The 17,133-nt window shown below is 26.9% G+C and overlaps 2 protein-coding genes across 2 annotated transcripts; one reads left to right on the top strand and one right to left on the bottom strand.

The window, feature by feature from the left end:
• On the bottom strand, positions 1-16,252 carry LOC149890292 (protein N-terminal glutamine amidohydrolase-like). Its single transcript, XM_090085639.1, has 6 exons — positions 16,100-16,252; positions 12,622-12,724; positions 12,474-12,527; positions 9,530-9,678; positions 953-1,077; positions 1-434 (listed from the first exon to the last, which is right to left on the bottom strand). The coding sequence occupies exons 1-6, from the start codon at positions 16,189-16,191 to the stop codon at positions 319-321; spliced, it is 639 nt and encodes a 212-aa protein (XP_089941765.1). The 5' UTR covers positions 16,192-16,252; the 3' UTR covers positions 1-318.
• Positions 3,275-8,543, top strand: LOC145181973 (uncharacterized). The gene is made up of 7 exons (XM_090083996.1): positions 3,275-3,440; positions 3,506-4,018; positions 6,263-6,547; positions 6,684-6,855; positions 6,953-7,127; positions 7,202-8,252; positions 8,395-8,543. The coding sequence occupies exons 1-7, from the start codon at positions 3,275-3,277 to the stop codon at positions 8,541-8,543; spliced, it is 2,511 nt and encodes an 836-aa protein (XP_089940122.1).
• Positions 16,253-17,133: the final 881 nt, after the last annotated feature.

Below are 17,133 nucleotides of genomic sequence, written 5' to 3'. Positions count from 1 at the left end.
TATATATATATTTTCATTTACCTGACTAAATAACGTTAATATCAACTTTGGAAAAAAAGCAACAACCAGTAAAAATGTGACATTATTTAAGATTTGAGAAAAAATAAAAATTAAGTTTATTTCAATCACTTAAACGTCAGTATTAATGAGAATGAACTTAAAACTTTTTTTATACTTTTGTACGCTAGTATACGTAGTATATGCTATACAAATCTAACAAGAAACTTTTAAACTTATGGTAAAACAAATTAATTCGAAACATGTTCGATGATTAATCACTATTTTACTTTTGAAGCACGCAAACCTCTTCAGACGCTCTTAAATAATAGGTAAATGAATCCCAAAATATTTGACGAAACCTTTTAGGTCCTTCACTCGACCTTCGCCAAAATGAGGTGTCATGTCAATATATTCGTCGAGATTCATTGCGTCATCTAAACATATTTTTTAAAGAGAATTTACTAAATCATTAATACGATATAATCGTCTACTTTGATAATTATCAAAGTAGACGAACTTTGAAAATGAAATAAAATACGAGTATTTAAAGGTCAGATGTACAATAAAAATTTCTGCTAAATAATTGACATAATTTCAACAAACTACAAAATCTGTTAGGAAGTCATACCCAAATAAAACTTAATTTATTTACTAATATATTTAAAATTTCTGTTCTCATGGAACAAATCTTTCAGCCCTCAAAGCGCGTGTGACCACAATCGTAGCTTAGTGTAAATAAAAATTATATGGTGTTTTAGGTTTACTAGTTTATGATACATACTTTAGTCTCTATAGAGTAAATCAGTAAAATTGTAAGCAATGTTTATAAACAAAAAAATTTAATCCCACTTTTCTATACATTTAGTGTAAAATAACTGAGCGCTTTAAGGATAAATTTAAGAATAATTCAACTTTCCGTAGCTTAAAGAAACGAAAGATCAAAGTATCATACCTGGTGTTCTAATAGGAGGATAATCTGGAGGGGGTTTTATATATTCACCATTAGGCTTTAACATATGAGATCTGTCCGACGCAAATTTATTTAAAAAATCCTCTGCTGCAATAATTCTGAATTTTCTAAAGAAAAAAAAAAAATATGTTACAAAAAACATCATTTTTTAAAACTATTTTCTTTCAAACAAATTATACTTGACGCCTGAAGACTCTTTACAAAGTTATTTTTTATATTTCTTTTTAACAATAAATTTAGTACGAACATATGGCACTGTTAGGACTGATATAAGTTACACTGCGAACCCGAACTAAATCATTACTAATAAGATGTTTGTAGTAAAAAAATAGAGTTTGGGGTGGGAGCACAGCAATGCTGATTTTAAGAGGGCGACGTCAACACAGTAGCACTGATAATCATTTGATGATGCTTCAACAAATCATTTCATAATGTAATAATGGTATTTCTGTTAACAAGTAGCTTATGTAGAGTATTGGGATCATAAGGTTTCAAATTAAATTTTGTAGGCCAATTCCTCACCAACCAATTTTTCTCTCTGATTCTACTGTTTAATCCTCTTTGGTGACTAAGAACAAAGCATTCCATCTTAAGGTCACCATAAAGTACTGCAGAAATACACGTTCTCTGAATTGAAAAAAGGACACCTTTCCTACTTTTTCAAACTCATTCATTATTAATGGTAGGAGTCTGAATCCTTTCTGATAACCCCAAGTCATATGCAAAGTCATTTATCTCACGATCAAATCCCTTACAAACTATACTATATTCAATTTCAAAGCCTGTGTCATTGTTGCCATTCATTTCTTCATCCTACTCCAGATTTTCAAGAAAGAGTAGTCAAACAAAAACGCTTGATTTCAGCAAATAAAGCAATAGATATAATGCTAATTATAGCCTAAGATACTAAATTTTACATTTTCACTTAACAAAAGTAACAATATGTGCAATGAATTTATTGCCTCTCACCAAAACATAGGTATACTGGATGCCAGCTTTCCATGTGCCCACATCCATAAACTCTCAACGAATTGCCCTGCACATCTTGTGAGGGACCCAAGAATTGTTTTAATCACCAGATTTTATTAAAATATGCAAAATAACCTTACTTGACAAATGCACTGAATTTTAAGCAATAAATGGAGATGTTGAAACTGCTACAGATATAGCAAAATGACTCAAGCCTGGATAGGCACATATGACAAAAAGTAATTCAATCAGCCATGAGTTGAAAAAAAGGAAACAAGTATTTGAACAGAAACAAGTTAGAAATTCACGTTTAGAAATAAAAAGTTGTTAAAAGAAATAAATGAAAAGAAATTCATAAGGTCTCCTTACCTCTTGTGTACAGACTTTTATGTATTTTTGTAGATTAGGATACTAGCCTATATACAATTGTCAAATTGTGAAAAATAATTGTTAAAATAACTCATTTATCTTTTTTCCTTCAAATATTTATGATTAATAATAAATAGAAAATGAGAAAATAAAAGCAGGTAGCTGATAAATTGTGTTACTTTAAGACAAATAAAGCAATTTTGCTTATTCAGAAGCTACATAAGAGAGCTGTAAATAAAAAACCTAATACAGTAGAAAATTAATTGTATTTTTTATGTCATCAATATGCCAAATTTGATCTGAACAAATTGAAAAATCCAACTCAAAAGAAGATAAAAACTGAATTGTTTCCCATTGATACGTTTGTTCTTTAAAGCTAATATTACGCCTTCACTTACTTTGATAAATTGTTAACAAAATAATCTCAACTATAATTTTGCTGTTGTTTTTTTATCTCCTAGGTTACTTTTTTTTAAAAAAAAACAACATTTTTTCAGATAGCAAGATGTGGTTTAATATATATATATATATATATATATATATATATATATATATATATATATATATATATATATATATATATATATATATATATATATATATGTTTATATATGTTTATATATACAGTTGAAAAAAATAAAATAGCACCACTAAGCATATTTTCTTTTTTGTTAAGGAAACACCATGCAAAATAAATTTTTTTTATAGCTTTGCCATTTTAAATATTAGCTAACATGTTTACTTTCTAAAACAAATCATTTTTGGAAAAAAACTGCTTGGTGTTGCTCAATTTTAATCAAAAATGCCAATTCTGACCAAAAAATAAAATAGTACCATACACTCTTTTGTTGTAAAATACTCTGGTAACGGTAAAAATAATTGTAAAAATAGCAAGCGTTGGGTTTTTTTTGCTGTTTTATTTGTTTTATGTTGGTGCGTATTAGTAGGAGACATTAACATATAAAAATGGGACACGGAAAACATTGTAGTGCAGAAAAACGAGAACTGATCCAAAAGTTGATATCAGCAGGGAAATCTTATAGAGAAGTTGGTTGTTTAGTTGAGTGTTCCAATAAAATGATAAAAAATGCCATAAAATTTCAAGAAAAGCCTGAAACACATGGTCGAAAAGGTTCTATTTCAATATTGCTGGCCAATTGCTTAGTCCAACAGGCTAAAATGAACCTTTTAAATCAGCTACCGAGCTGAAAAAGGACTTTAACATCGATGCAACAGTACAAACAGTTCGGAGTTGTCTGCGTGTTAATGGATTAAAAGCCTGTAGCCCCAGAAAAGTTCCACTTCTAAGTGCCAGACATGTTGTAAAGCGTATTGCATTTGCTAAAAAACACTTAAATTGGCCGCTCGAAAAATGGAGGAATGCTTTATGGACAGATGAAAGTAAGATTGTGCTTAATGGTGGAAAAGTGATGTTGCCGTATGCAGACTATGAAATGCCATTGTCCTGGGTCTTCCAACAGGACAATGACCCAATGCACACTAGAAAGAAGGGGAAGAATTGGTTTGAGGAGCATAATATGGAGTGGCCAGCACAGTCACCAGATTTTAACCCAATCGAGAATTTGTGGGTTGACGTAAAGGAGGTGGTTGCTGCTGCCAAACCCACCACGAAGGAGTCACTTTGGAACGTAGTTAAGGACTTGGTTAACATGATGCCAAGACGTTGTGAAGCCATCATTGCCAATAAAGGTCACGCTACAAAATACTAATATGTTAAGAAATAACTAATATTTATTGTAAAATGTTTAAAACAATTGATCTCATAATACTTCCTTACTTTAAAGTACACATTAAAGCTGTGGTGTGATTTTTTTCGCATTTTATTTGATTTTGTTTGAGTTTTTGTTTAAAAAATGAATACTACATATTAAAACTTGTATATTTTGTTTTTTATAAAAATTATAAGCCATTTTACTTTTAAATATGTATTTAAAAGATTTTTAAACTAGCAAAAATAGTTAAAAATTATGATTTCAACCAATTTTTGGCGGTGGTGCTTTTATTTTTCACAGCTGTATATATATATATATATATATATATATATATATATATATATATATATATATATATATATATATATATATATATATATGTATATAAAGACTTAATCAACAAGAGGTTTTTCCACTGTTTTTTGTATATTCTTTTCACCATTTAGTATTAATTATCAAAATATTAATAATAACAATAATAATAATAATAATAATAATAATAATAATAATAATAATCATAATAATAATAATAATAATTATAATAATAACAATAATAATAATAACAATAATAATAATAATAATAATAATAATAATAATAATAATAATAATAATAATAATAATAATAATAATATTAATAGTAATAATAATAATAATAGTAAAAATAATAATCATAATAATAATAACAATAATAATAATAATAATAATAATAATAATAATAATAATAATAATAATAATAATAATAATAATAATAATAATAATAATAATATCATAATAATAATAATAATAATAATAATAATAATAATAATAATAATAATAATAATAATAATAATAATATCATAATAATAATAATAATAATAATAATAATAATAATAATAATAATAATAATAATAATAATAATAATAATAATAATAATAATAATAATAATCATAATAATAATAACAATAATAATAATAACAATAAAAATAATAATAATAATAATAATAATAATAATAATAATAATAATAATAATAATAATAATAATAATAATAATAATCATAATAATAATAATAATAATAATAATCATAATAATGATAATCATAATAATAATAACAATAATAATAATAACAATAATAATAATAATAATAATAATAATAATAATAATAATAATAATAATAATAATAATAATAATAATAATAATAATAATAATAATCATAATAATAATAACAATAATAATAATAACAATAAAAATAATAATAATAATAATAATAAAAACAACAACAACAACAACCACAACAACAATAGATATAATACACAGTGGGCCTGAGCATGCTCAAAAAAAAATTTTTGTACCCAATTTTTTCACATAGTAGGTCTGAAAGGTGTTACTTTTCTCAACTCAAATCTGTTAAAATTAAAATGTTTGAACGGGGGTTTTTTGAAAAAAAAAGTATTTTCCTTTTTATGAATTTTTTTATAAAAAAAACAACAACAAAAAAAAACAAATTTATATACCTTATATAAAAGTAAACATTCATTTCAAATACAAGGAATGCTTACTTTATATACTTTATACAACATATATATAGTATTTTATTGGTACTATACATTGCAGTAAGAATATTATTATGATATCATTAAAAATAGTTAATACACTTATTACTATAACTGTTCTATACATCATACTGTCTATACCAACATTTATATAAAGTTATGTAATCTAACAAACCAAGAAAACTTTCATCTAGTCTTATGTCATTATTTTTAAATTTATTTATTACTTTTTAATAGAAAACAAACAAAACAATATTTTAAAAAATGAAACCAAAAGAACACAATGATTTCATAAAACTAGTGTGTCTTCTGTGTCTTTCTAAAGAAAAGAAAAGAAGCCCACAATTTAGGCTTATCAAACCAAGGGAGTATTGTAAAATGAGTATAGATTATGAAAGTATCATAAAAAATCATTGCTGGAAAGAATATAATTTTGGAAATAATAATCTGCCTAAAATATTATGTCCTTCATGCAGAAGAAAACTCATTGGACTAGAGGAAAAAGATCCCAAAAAAATACATTAATTTTTTAAACTTTTATATTACTTACTTTCGTATTTTGGTTTTCTACCAAAATACAAAAGTAAGTAATATAAAAGTTTAAAAAATTAATGTATTTAATCTCAGATAACTTATACATTACTGTAACCTAGTAAAACACACTATAGTAGTTATAAAGATTTATCTTTAGGCTTGAACACAAGAGTTATGAGAGGAGCCAGATGCCAATGCTTTATATGTAAAAAAGGTCGCGAAACTATTAATAGTAAAGAAAATAAGACTCACTTAGTGCCAAGTTTCATGCAAGTTAATAAAGAACTAGAAATAAATTTGGAAAGAGACCACCAGAAAGTCAGGCCGATCTGTATGTTCTGCTTTAAAGAAACAGGAAAAGGTTTGCGTCATCCATGCAATAAAACACAGAGAAAGAAAAATTTGTCCAATTTATTACAGGCTGCTTCACCTAAAACTAAAGGTGTAATAATTTCATAATAATATTAATTATAACTTTATTATTTTTATTATATATATTAATTAAAAAGAAAACAATTTTTAATTTATTTTAATAGAAAACTGAAATATTGTCATATATTTTGTAAAATTTTTTTTAGAAAGAGTTGTATCCTCTACTCTAAAACATATGGCTGGTAAAAGTGACAATAAAATCAAGCTAAAAACTTATGGCCAGAATAAATGTCTGGTTTATTTTACCAATACTGAAATTAAGAAGCCACACTTTGGTTTAGAAAAATTGAAAATGCTGCAAAATAAAATTCATGTTAGGCAAGAATTTAATATATAGTTTTTATTTTATGATTTATAAACCTATAAATTATATTTAAAGTTATAGCAAATCAAATAACTCAAAAATTATTTTTAGCGACAACAAAATGTTAGAGATTGCTAAGTTTCTTAGGTACGAGACCGGAGATAGAAATTCTGTTGCAAGCAACTACAGAGCTGCAAGAGTTACAGAAAACTCATTACTAGTTCCTTTATTCAGTTCTGAACTTTTAAATGTTTTCACAAAAGATAAAGTTGGAAATTCACATGAGGTAGTCTAATGTTTTATGAATGGTTATACATTGATTATTAATTTTATTGATTTAATCAAACAATAATTTTATAGTTTATTGAACAAGAGGTTCCTGGGGTAATTTGCAATGATGTAGAGAAACTGATATCTATGGTAATGAACCACAGGAAACTACTACCAAATGAGATTGATATTAAAGTGGGAATAGATGGTGGACAAGGCTTTTTAAAGTGTACTGCCTCTATAACATACAAGCCTGATGAAAGAGATCAGGAAACTCCTCAAAAGAGAATAAAATATTCAGAAGGCTATGAAAAAAAAGAATTTAAAGATTCCAGTGTTTTTAAAACCCTTATTCTAACAATTGTACCTCACATGGATGAAAGTTATGTAAACTTAAGAATGCTTATTGAAAAGCTTAATATAGGATCTTTAGACTACTCATTGTCAGAAGATATTAAAGTTCAACTACAAATGGTTGGAAAGCAATGTGCATCTTCTAAACACCCGTGTCCATTCTGCGAAACTGAGATACCTTTGTTGCCTAAAGCTAAGGCAAACACAATCAGTTCTTTGCATCAATGGCACCAAAAATGGTTAGAAAATGGTTCTAAACTTAGTCAGGCCAAAAAATTTCAAAATAGCATTCATCCTCCTCTTGTTACAGGAGATCCTGAGAAAAAAATTGTTGAGATAATAAACATTCCTGGACTACATATTCTACTTGGTATTGTTGACAAAATTATTTCCGAAATTGAAAAAAATATGTTTAAGAACAAAGAAGATGGTTTTAATTTCATGTCAGTCTATCTTAAGTCCATTAATCTTGGCAGAGTATCGTATCAAGGACAACACAGACTTGAAGGAAATGCTTCAAATATATTTTTAAAAAAAGTTGATATTTTAAATAGATTTTTTTGTACACATGGTCTTGGTATTCATGGGGCCAAATATATAAAGGCACTAATATCTTTCAAAAAGGTTAGAGAAGGATGTTTTGGGAAAACATTGTGTAAAACTTACAAAAATGACATCAAAAAATTCTCAGATGACTACAGAAACTTAGGAGCCAGTGTAACAGTTAAAGTTCATATTGTTGAGCAACATATTGTAGAGTTTATTGACCTTAAAGGGGGCACATTTGGTAAGTGTTTTTTTACAGGAAATATCTATTAGATAATATTGAATATTTAGTTAAATATGGACTATATTTTTGCGAAAACTTTATTTTATATTAAAACAAATTTAAAAAATCTTTAAATTATATTATATAAAAAAATATTTAGGCCTTGGTTATTGGACGGAGCAGGCATTGGAAGCAGTACACCAGGATTTCAAGCAATTTTGGAACCAAAGAAAAATCGGGCAGTATCATCCAAATTATTTCAAAATATTAAAGAACGCTGTTGCAGCATACAATATTGCGCACTTTTAAAGTATATGTTAGAGTTATTTATGTAAATTATTTTTAATAAGTACTCAATAAGTCTATTTTGTGTTGTGGATATCGAAGCTTTTTAAATGAATAAACTTAATAAAAACATAAATAAGATGTATAGTTTTTTTTAAATAGTCGATAGCTCTGCAGACTTGATATAATGTACAAAACATTGTTATATATCTGTAATATTATGCACAAATATTCACTAATGACATTTCATATTTTGAGATTTTTCATTTATTATCAATATATGAACAATACTGTTATAGAATTACTAGCTTTAATTATAAATTAATGTTTTTTATTATTGATATTTAAATTCTTCTATTATATCTAAACATTTATGAAATATTAAAGACAGCATAGATAGCAATTCATGTTATTTTTTGTGCTTTTTACTGAGAAATTTTTAAAAAAGGAAAAAAATTTTTTTTTTCAAAAACCCCCGTTCAAACATTTTCATTTTAACAGATTTGAGTTGAGAAAAGTAACACCTTTCAGACCTACTATGTGAAAAAATTGGGTAAAAAAATTTTTTTTTGAGCATGCTCAGGCCCACTGTGAATAATAACAATAATATAAAAAAAGTGTGTAGAACTTATTTTATTACAAATTTTTAGAAAAAGTGAAAATTTATTGAAACTTTTTCTTGAGCAAAAGTTAATCAAAAATATCATGCCAAATACATTTCCTAAGGAAAGGACATATTAAAAACACTTCCAGTCATAAAATCATTAACATATTGATTCAATGATTACATAATAACTTTGATAACTTTTAGTTTCATACATTTAGTCTATAAATCAACTTTGAAAGTAAAGTCAAAACAATATTTAAAAAAGACATTAGGACAATATGACTTGTGCTAGATTATTAAGATCAAATTAAAACTTTCTACTTTTATCAATAAAATCCTATATATATATAAAATAAAATAAAAAAAAAATTAACTAACTTTAATTTGAAAGGTAAAAAATCACCTGTGATATTCTTTCTTAATGTTATGCTCCAATCGTATAGCTTGTGTAAGATATATATCTAATGGACATGGAAATGATAGTACTGAATCCAGATCAAACACTTTGGGAGGTTCACATTTTGGTTTTTGCGTTAGTATGACATGATAATCCTAGAAACAAAACAGACATCAATTAAACTTTAGATATTGTGTTTTTGTATCTAAATGTAAATAAATAAATAACATATAATGATGTTGTAATCAGCGAAGATTTTGTTTTATGATTTTAAATCAGTTTCGTTTTTACTTCATTTTTGCTTATCTCATTTCAGTTTTAATTTTGTTTTGGGTTTTGTAGCTAATTTTAGTTTTCCTTTCTACTTCATTTTTGAATATTAATTTCAGTTTCTATTTCATTTCAGTTTCAAAAAAAGATATCGGTTTTATTTTGTTGCGCATGCTGTACCTAATATACAGTCTAAGAGCAGTGCAGTCACTGACTAGTACACGTTAAAAAACTAAGCAACTGAATACAGTGTTGTTAGGTGATCTAAAGCATTTCTAGTAAAGATTTTTAGCAAATGAAAAGTTCCAATGTGTTGGGCATTCGACTATAAAAGTTTTCCACACACTCAGACTAATACTTGAGTAATCACTTAACTTTTCCTGACAATAATCACCAACTTTCTTGCATTACTTAAAACAGTGGAATAATGGTTTTTGTACACTGGCTTAATTAATAATTCAATACTGTGTGCAAGACATGGCATATGCTTGTAAGTCATTTTAGCATATGACAAAAAATGTTCTGCATTGCCTTCCTGTTTACTACTTTCATCTTCACTGGAGTTATCTTCTTTCTCTCTTAACTGCCATCACCATATTCATCTGATATGGTGATGGCAGTTAATAGAGAAAGAGATAACTCTAGTGAAGATGAAAGTAGTAAACAGGAAGGCAATGCAGAATATTTTTTGTCATATGCTAAAATGACTTACAAAAATCTTAGATATCAGAGCTTGTTTTTACTGTAGGTCTTTGTGTAGCTTTTTCTTCTCTTCGCTTTGTTCTTCACCTTGTCTTTCTAACTCTGGTAAGGTTCATCTTGACGTATTACTTCTTCACTCTGGAAAGTTTCATCTTGATGTATTACTTCTTGCACATTGCGCACAGCTTTGTTCATACTAGCCCCAATATCTGATACAATCAAAAGTACTTTATCCAATATATTCTAGCCATTAAAGCACTTTGTAAAAAGTTGGGAAATGGCTTGTCCTGTATGGGGACATGAAATAAGTTGCATGAAATAAGTTGCATGAAGTGTTGAGTCATTGATAGGTCAGACAAGCTTTCCGATATACTCAAGCAAGAAGAACTTAATCTCTTTTTTGACCAGCAGTCTGTTCATAACGTTGCTTCTCTTAAATATTTAAATTTTTCTTTTATTAGTGACTTGCCATCTTCAAATTTCTTATCAAGCTGCTTGTTCAGTGTGGCTGACCCTAAATCAAACAGAAAAAAAACTACAGGAAAACAGGAATCAATTTTAAAAAACTTTCGAATTTTTCTGATGTTAAAGAAAAAAAAAAAAAAAAATTACCGGAAAACAGGAAACAGGAAGAAAAGTTAGCCTACTCCAATTGTAAAGTATATTTCAAGCATTTCTTTAAATTTTTTCAGTTGGATAATCAACATTGTACAGTACTAGTATAATTATACTTTACATTTAAATCTCTTGTTGTCTTATTTTTACAGCTTTACACCCAATCAAATAGTACTAATGCTCTTCACCTGGAACTAGCAATTTCTTGTCACAGGCAGACAGCATATTTTTAAATTCAGGAATATTCACTTACTGTATTGGACAGCGAGATGATATTATCCATGCATGAACTGCATGAACTTGGTCATTATAGTCTACAGAATCTAGAGACCGTTTATCGCTTCTCTTGTCAATAAACTCCCCTAATGTATGTACTTTTGCACCTCCATGAACTGAATCATTTTGTTCCTGTATCTTTGCCAAGTTGTTATTTCTCCTTTCATCACTATTTATTTAAAATTTTTAATAAACTTCTGGATGATTAATTCTAAGTTGAGTAATCTTATTAAGAATTTCTTATAAGAATGTGGCATTTAGTTACTGTGCCTTTGTGGTTTTCTTTTTCTTATTTTTTTTTTACTGCGATTTTCTACTGGCCCTACTTACATCTTTGTAATGATTTGTTTAGGTTTAGCTAAAATTACTGCAAAGTAAGTTTGTAAATACCACATAATCTTTTATTATCGTTCCTAATAAAAAAAAGTTTTTCAATTTTATTTTGCTTTTTTACATTAATTTTAAGTTCTTACTTCATTTCCATTTTTTAAAAATGCCTTCATTTTTTTTTGTTTTTGTTGGATGAAAATTTTTGACTTTAGTTTTTATTTTGTTTTCATTGATAAAATTAACACTGGTTGAAATCATTGATGAAGGAATTAAAGCAGATTTAAATTCGAACTATCAATTAAAGTTACTTAAAATAAATCTGATCAGTAAAAAAATATACTATTGTGATGGTTATCACAATGCTGACATTGTATATATATTTCATTAATGTGATGATCAAAATTTTTAAATTTTGCTTTAGAAGAATAGTTAATGAACCAGTAACTCATGATAAAACATTTTATAATACATTTTCAAAGAAGGGAAAATTTCAACATGGGAATTGTCTGACTAATTATGCACTTTGAGACTAAACAATTAGATGATTCATTCAAGTTTCTTAATTTTTTAAAAGTCAGTGAATGACAATTTAAATTCAATGTTATTCCCTTAGTAGAAATAACTTAGTAGAAAGATGTTTTTAACAAAAATAAAGAAAAAGAACTTTATGCTCTATTAGAAGTTTGATCTAAGAGTTTAAAAAACAGCTTTAAAAGATGACCAGACTAAATTTACTATATTGCAACTTAGATGTTACCCATAAGACCGGTGTAAGTGGATCTTTTCCCTGCTTTTGCATCCATAATGGTATCTAAGGAGAATATTAAAACTTTTAACTTAAAACAACTTATATTGTAAAATTAGTGTTAATGACAACTAAAAAAAAAAAAAAAAAAGTAAAAAACCTTTCTTTCTTTGTTTGAAATAAACACCACAAAATATTCCTTCAGTATAGAAACCCCCTCTGACTCTTTGATTTGTTGACACAACTTCCATACATTTTCTTCACTAAATAAACAAATTTATATCAATACATATAAAAATGCAAAAGAAACACCCATAACACAAAATACTGCAACAAAACATAAAGATCAGCTGTTTATTGTTGTTACCAATAAACAAACCATAAGAGTTAAGATCTTAAACTGTTTTTTTTTTTTACTTATAGATCCAATTTGATAAACACAGGAGTATTTCAAAATCAACTCAACAAAATTTATAAACATTTTTTTACCATACTTCTTCAATTTTGTTGAAATTTATAACAGCTAAAGACCTAATAATATACTTTTTATGGCAGGAAATTTAGGCACCCAATCTCAAGACATTCAAGTTTTAAAAATGACCTGAGTCATGTTTTAAGGCTGAACAAGATTGGAACTTATGAAATTAATTTCATAAAATGTGTTGATTTAATTTTTCAACTTTAACGAGGTTTTGCATTTAGGAAAAATAATAAAACTATGTTGGTTACACCACAATATCTATGTTTGAAAATATTAAAAATTAATTCCATATGAAAAAGTAAATTTTCATGAGGAATCTATTGTTGATATTTTAAAAGCTTTAAAAGAATTGTTTTTTTTTTCATGACTAAGCAATTTTGTGCATAAAGAAGCCAAAGCATCTAATATACTTTTTTAAATATTTTCTTTTAAGTAGCTTTAATAAATTCTCTTTTTAAAAAATGATGTTTTATCTCTACTTTAGGAAATAATCAACTTTTAGCAAAACTACTAAACATAAGTGTGTTTAAAGAAGTGATAAGATAAAATTTCAAAAAAAAAAAAAAAAAAAAAATTATATCAATTATACTATTATTTTTAAATTAGTTAAACATCAAGGCTCAATTAAAATAAAATAAAAGTTTTTCTAATGTTTTTTTTGCATTTGTTAGACTACATTTGATTACTCAACCATCCAGCACAAATTTTTTTGAAGTTATTGTTCAGTCGTTTCAATTTTTGTACAACATGTAATTCATTTTAAATTGAAACTTATCAGCTGAATTCATTTTTTAGTAAATCAAAACGTTTATTTTCTAATGTTTATTGATATAATTGTTTCTAAAATTATCTTTGTAACAATAAGATGTTATAAAAAGTATACAGGTAATTTAATTAATAATATAACTTAGTCTTGGATATAAGAAAAAACGTACAAGAGTTTTGACAAAATGAATGTTAATCTAGAATATTGTTCAAAGAATGTTTATATGCAAAAGAGAAAACAAGAAAACTTGTTAAATATGTTACAAGACAGTCAATTATCGACATATTAACTGCCATCACTGGTTGTGAGCTTTGTATTGTGTTGACTGTCTTGTAACATATTTAACAAGAAAACTTGTTAAATATGTTACAAGACAGTCAATTATCGACATATTAACTGCCTTCACTGGTTGTGAGCTTTGTATGAACCCCTCAGTGTAAAATTTTCATTAACGTGCAGATCAGATAGTATAAGACACTGTTCAAGTTTAAATAAACATTTCCACTGCTAGATACAAAGTTTTTCATAGAGCATTCAATGGCTCCTCAGTTGGATGATTTAACATATGTTAAGGAGTTGATTTACATCTGAAATATAATTAGTTTTTAATTAAAACTTTTGGCATTCAAACTGATAATTTACAAAGTCATACAAAACTGATCTGGGGAATAATTCTGGGTGTGTTGGATCTTAACTAAAATTTGTAGCTGCACAACTGGCAATTGAGGATAGCAATTCCATGGTGCAACAAAAAATATTTGACGTCAAATAAAAAACACTTTTTTCATGAACTTTACTCTCTTATATCTTTACTCTCTTATATCTTATATATTGTTCTCTTATGTTTTATGGTAAAGCAAACACTTTGAGGTTTTTTGTATCAATTAGTTTAACTCAACTTCTTTCCAACCATATATAGAAAGTAGTCTTCTTTGTATGGCATCACTTATATAATATTCATGTCTTGAGATCACTATTGCTAAAAAAAACTAGTGGCGGGACAATTTTTTCAAAGGAAGGTTTTGAAATCAACTCTCCTCTGAGTAATTTGGAAGGTGCAAAATTTTCTTCCTGGAACAGGAAGTAGACTTTGCATTTTCATACAACCTTTCATTCACCTTTTGCACTTTATATACAACCTCAATAGGCTCCAACCTTTAGATAGATTGTTTTTCAAAGCTTTGAATTCTAAATATGTGATAAAGGGATGTGAAGCCATACTGGAATTTCAAAGACCTGTAACAGGATTTCTAAGTGGAAGAATATATCCAACTTGTATAAAACTTTCCATGTAGATTAAAAAAGGGACGAGGAATCAAATGGAATGCAGACCTTTTTAATATTTACACATAACTATTTAGTTCTCAGTGTTTAAAAACTGTAAAAGTGGTTTTTTCAGAAAAAAAACTTCTTTTTTTAAAAGTCCATGTGGAAAAGGCAAGTATAGCCTTTCCTCTATATATAACAAGTATTTATTTATGTCTTCTTGGAGAAATGATATTTGGATTTGTATGTAGAAGTTATGAATGTTACACTTTTTTTCCTTTGCAAATTTTATGACATTTTTTATTATTATAATTGAAGTTTAATGATTAATTTTAGCTAAAGGTGTGAAAAAGACTGTGCTATTAGAAAATATGACAAGAAAATTTGTTTTTAACTGTCAAAAAATATTATAAATTTTTTCCAGACCCCAAGGAACCAAATATTTATTGGGGTTTCTGAAAGTTGAGATAAAAAATGGTCATTTGCTTTTTATCTTTTTCAAGGGTATCAAAAATGATAAAAAGTTTTTTTTTTTTTACATTATTTTTGATACACTTGAAACTGCCCAATACTCTGAAACATTGGCCTAGTTGAGGCTATTTCAAACTTCTATGCTTCATGTCATTTATTATTATTATCTTTAGTTAAACTAAATGTCACAGAACAAAATAAACATTAAAAACTAATTCTTGTTGATTTCCCATATTTAATACTTTGATGATAAGCTGTTACTAATGCTAGTTTTTTATTGGAAAGATTACTAAATTTTAAATTTTATATTAAATAATGGTTTAAATTGATATTATTTCTAAACTGTCTCACATACCCCAATATATACTTCCCAGAATCACATACTTTACTTTAAAAAGTATGTGATTCTGCACTTTTATATTGTCAATTACATTGAAAACAATATATTTCAATGTAATTGACAATATAAAAATGCACGCACATATAAATCCACACAATAGAAATAAATAATTATATATAACAACACATACAATATAATAGTATAAGCACAAAAAAACTATACAGCATAAGACACATGTATTTTTACATTTCGGAAAAGTTGTAACGAACAGATAATTGAAAGAAAAATATAATTTGAAAAAATAACAGACGTACCAATAACAACTTGTGTAAGCACAATTATTAAGCGCTTTAAATGAAGTTGTTTTCTTATCTTCAAGGTGAATGAAAGCCCCACTAACGTTCATCTCAAGATTTATTTTTGAAGCTTGTACAAGCGGATAAGTTTTTCAGATACTTTGTTTATGGAGGTCTCGGTACCGTAATAAAGTTACACAAAGGCTGGTCTCCACTTGTTTTTAAACATTTTTTTGGAGTGCTTCAACAAGTTTAGGTACTAAGCGTCTGCATCTTGTTATTTTTTTTATTCGAGACGAGACGAGACGATTCTCAAAGCTTTGTCCTAATTAGCGATGAATACCGAGAAAATTTTCAATTTTCACTCGAAATCCGGGACGATACCGAGACGAGACGAGATGTCCCGGACAAAATAGGAGCTTTACAATTTCCCGGAATTTACATCTTTTTAACGGGACATAATGAGACATAATGTGACATACTTGTTAACCCTAAATGTGAAATTTAAATAATAAATTTCTGGCACAATTACCATTATTTATTTCAGCTGCTATTATTGATATTGTTATATTATCTATATAAACACAACTTTATAAAAATTAATTCAACTGAAATCAGGGGGAAAAAAATATTGAAATATATTGGAAGAAGGGGATAAATATGTGTCCAAGGGGTAAGTTTCTGATCATTTAATATTGTATACCACTGATGTCAGCATTCACTTTTAATGCAAGAGTTTGTTTTACACTCATATTTGAGGGAAAGGTTATCCAAAGTGTCTTTAACTTTTTTGATCTATAAAAAATTTGACTTTTTTAAAAAGTGTAATTCTTGCAGAGACAAACAATAGAGCATTATGTTCAATACCTAGTTCCTTTCTTTTTTTCTCTTTTTCTTTATACTACTAGAAAAGGAGAGTTCTGGGACAAACTATTAGAACTAAACTACTAGAACTATTAGAACTAAACTACTAGAAAAGGAGAGTTCTGGGACAAACCCATTTTTGATAATTGAGGGGTGTGAAAATGTTTTGATGATTTTGGGGTGTCTGG

Source organism: Hydra viridissima, unplaced genomic scaffold, assembly GCF_058129835.1.
Source record: "Hydra viridissima isolate aposymbiotic clone 2 unplaced genomic scaffold, HvirCarnegie_v1 scaffold_4, whole genome shotgun sequence".
NCBI lineage: Eukaryota > Metazoa > Cnidaria > Hydrozoa > Anthoathecata > Hydridae > Hydra > Hydra viridissima.
The sequence above is the reverse complement of the archived record's forward strand: the minus strand, read 5'-3'. Positions and strand labels throughout refer to the sequence as shown.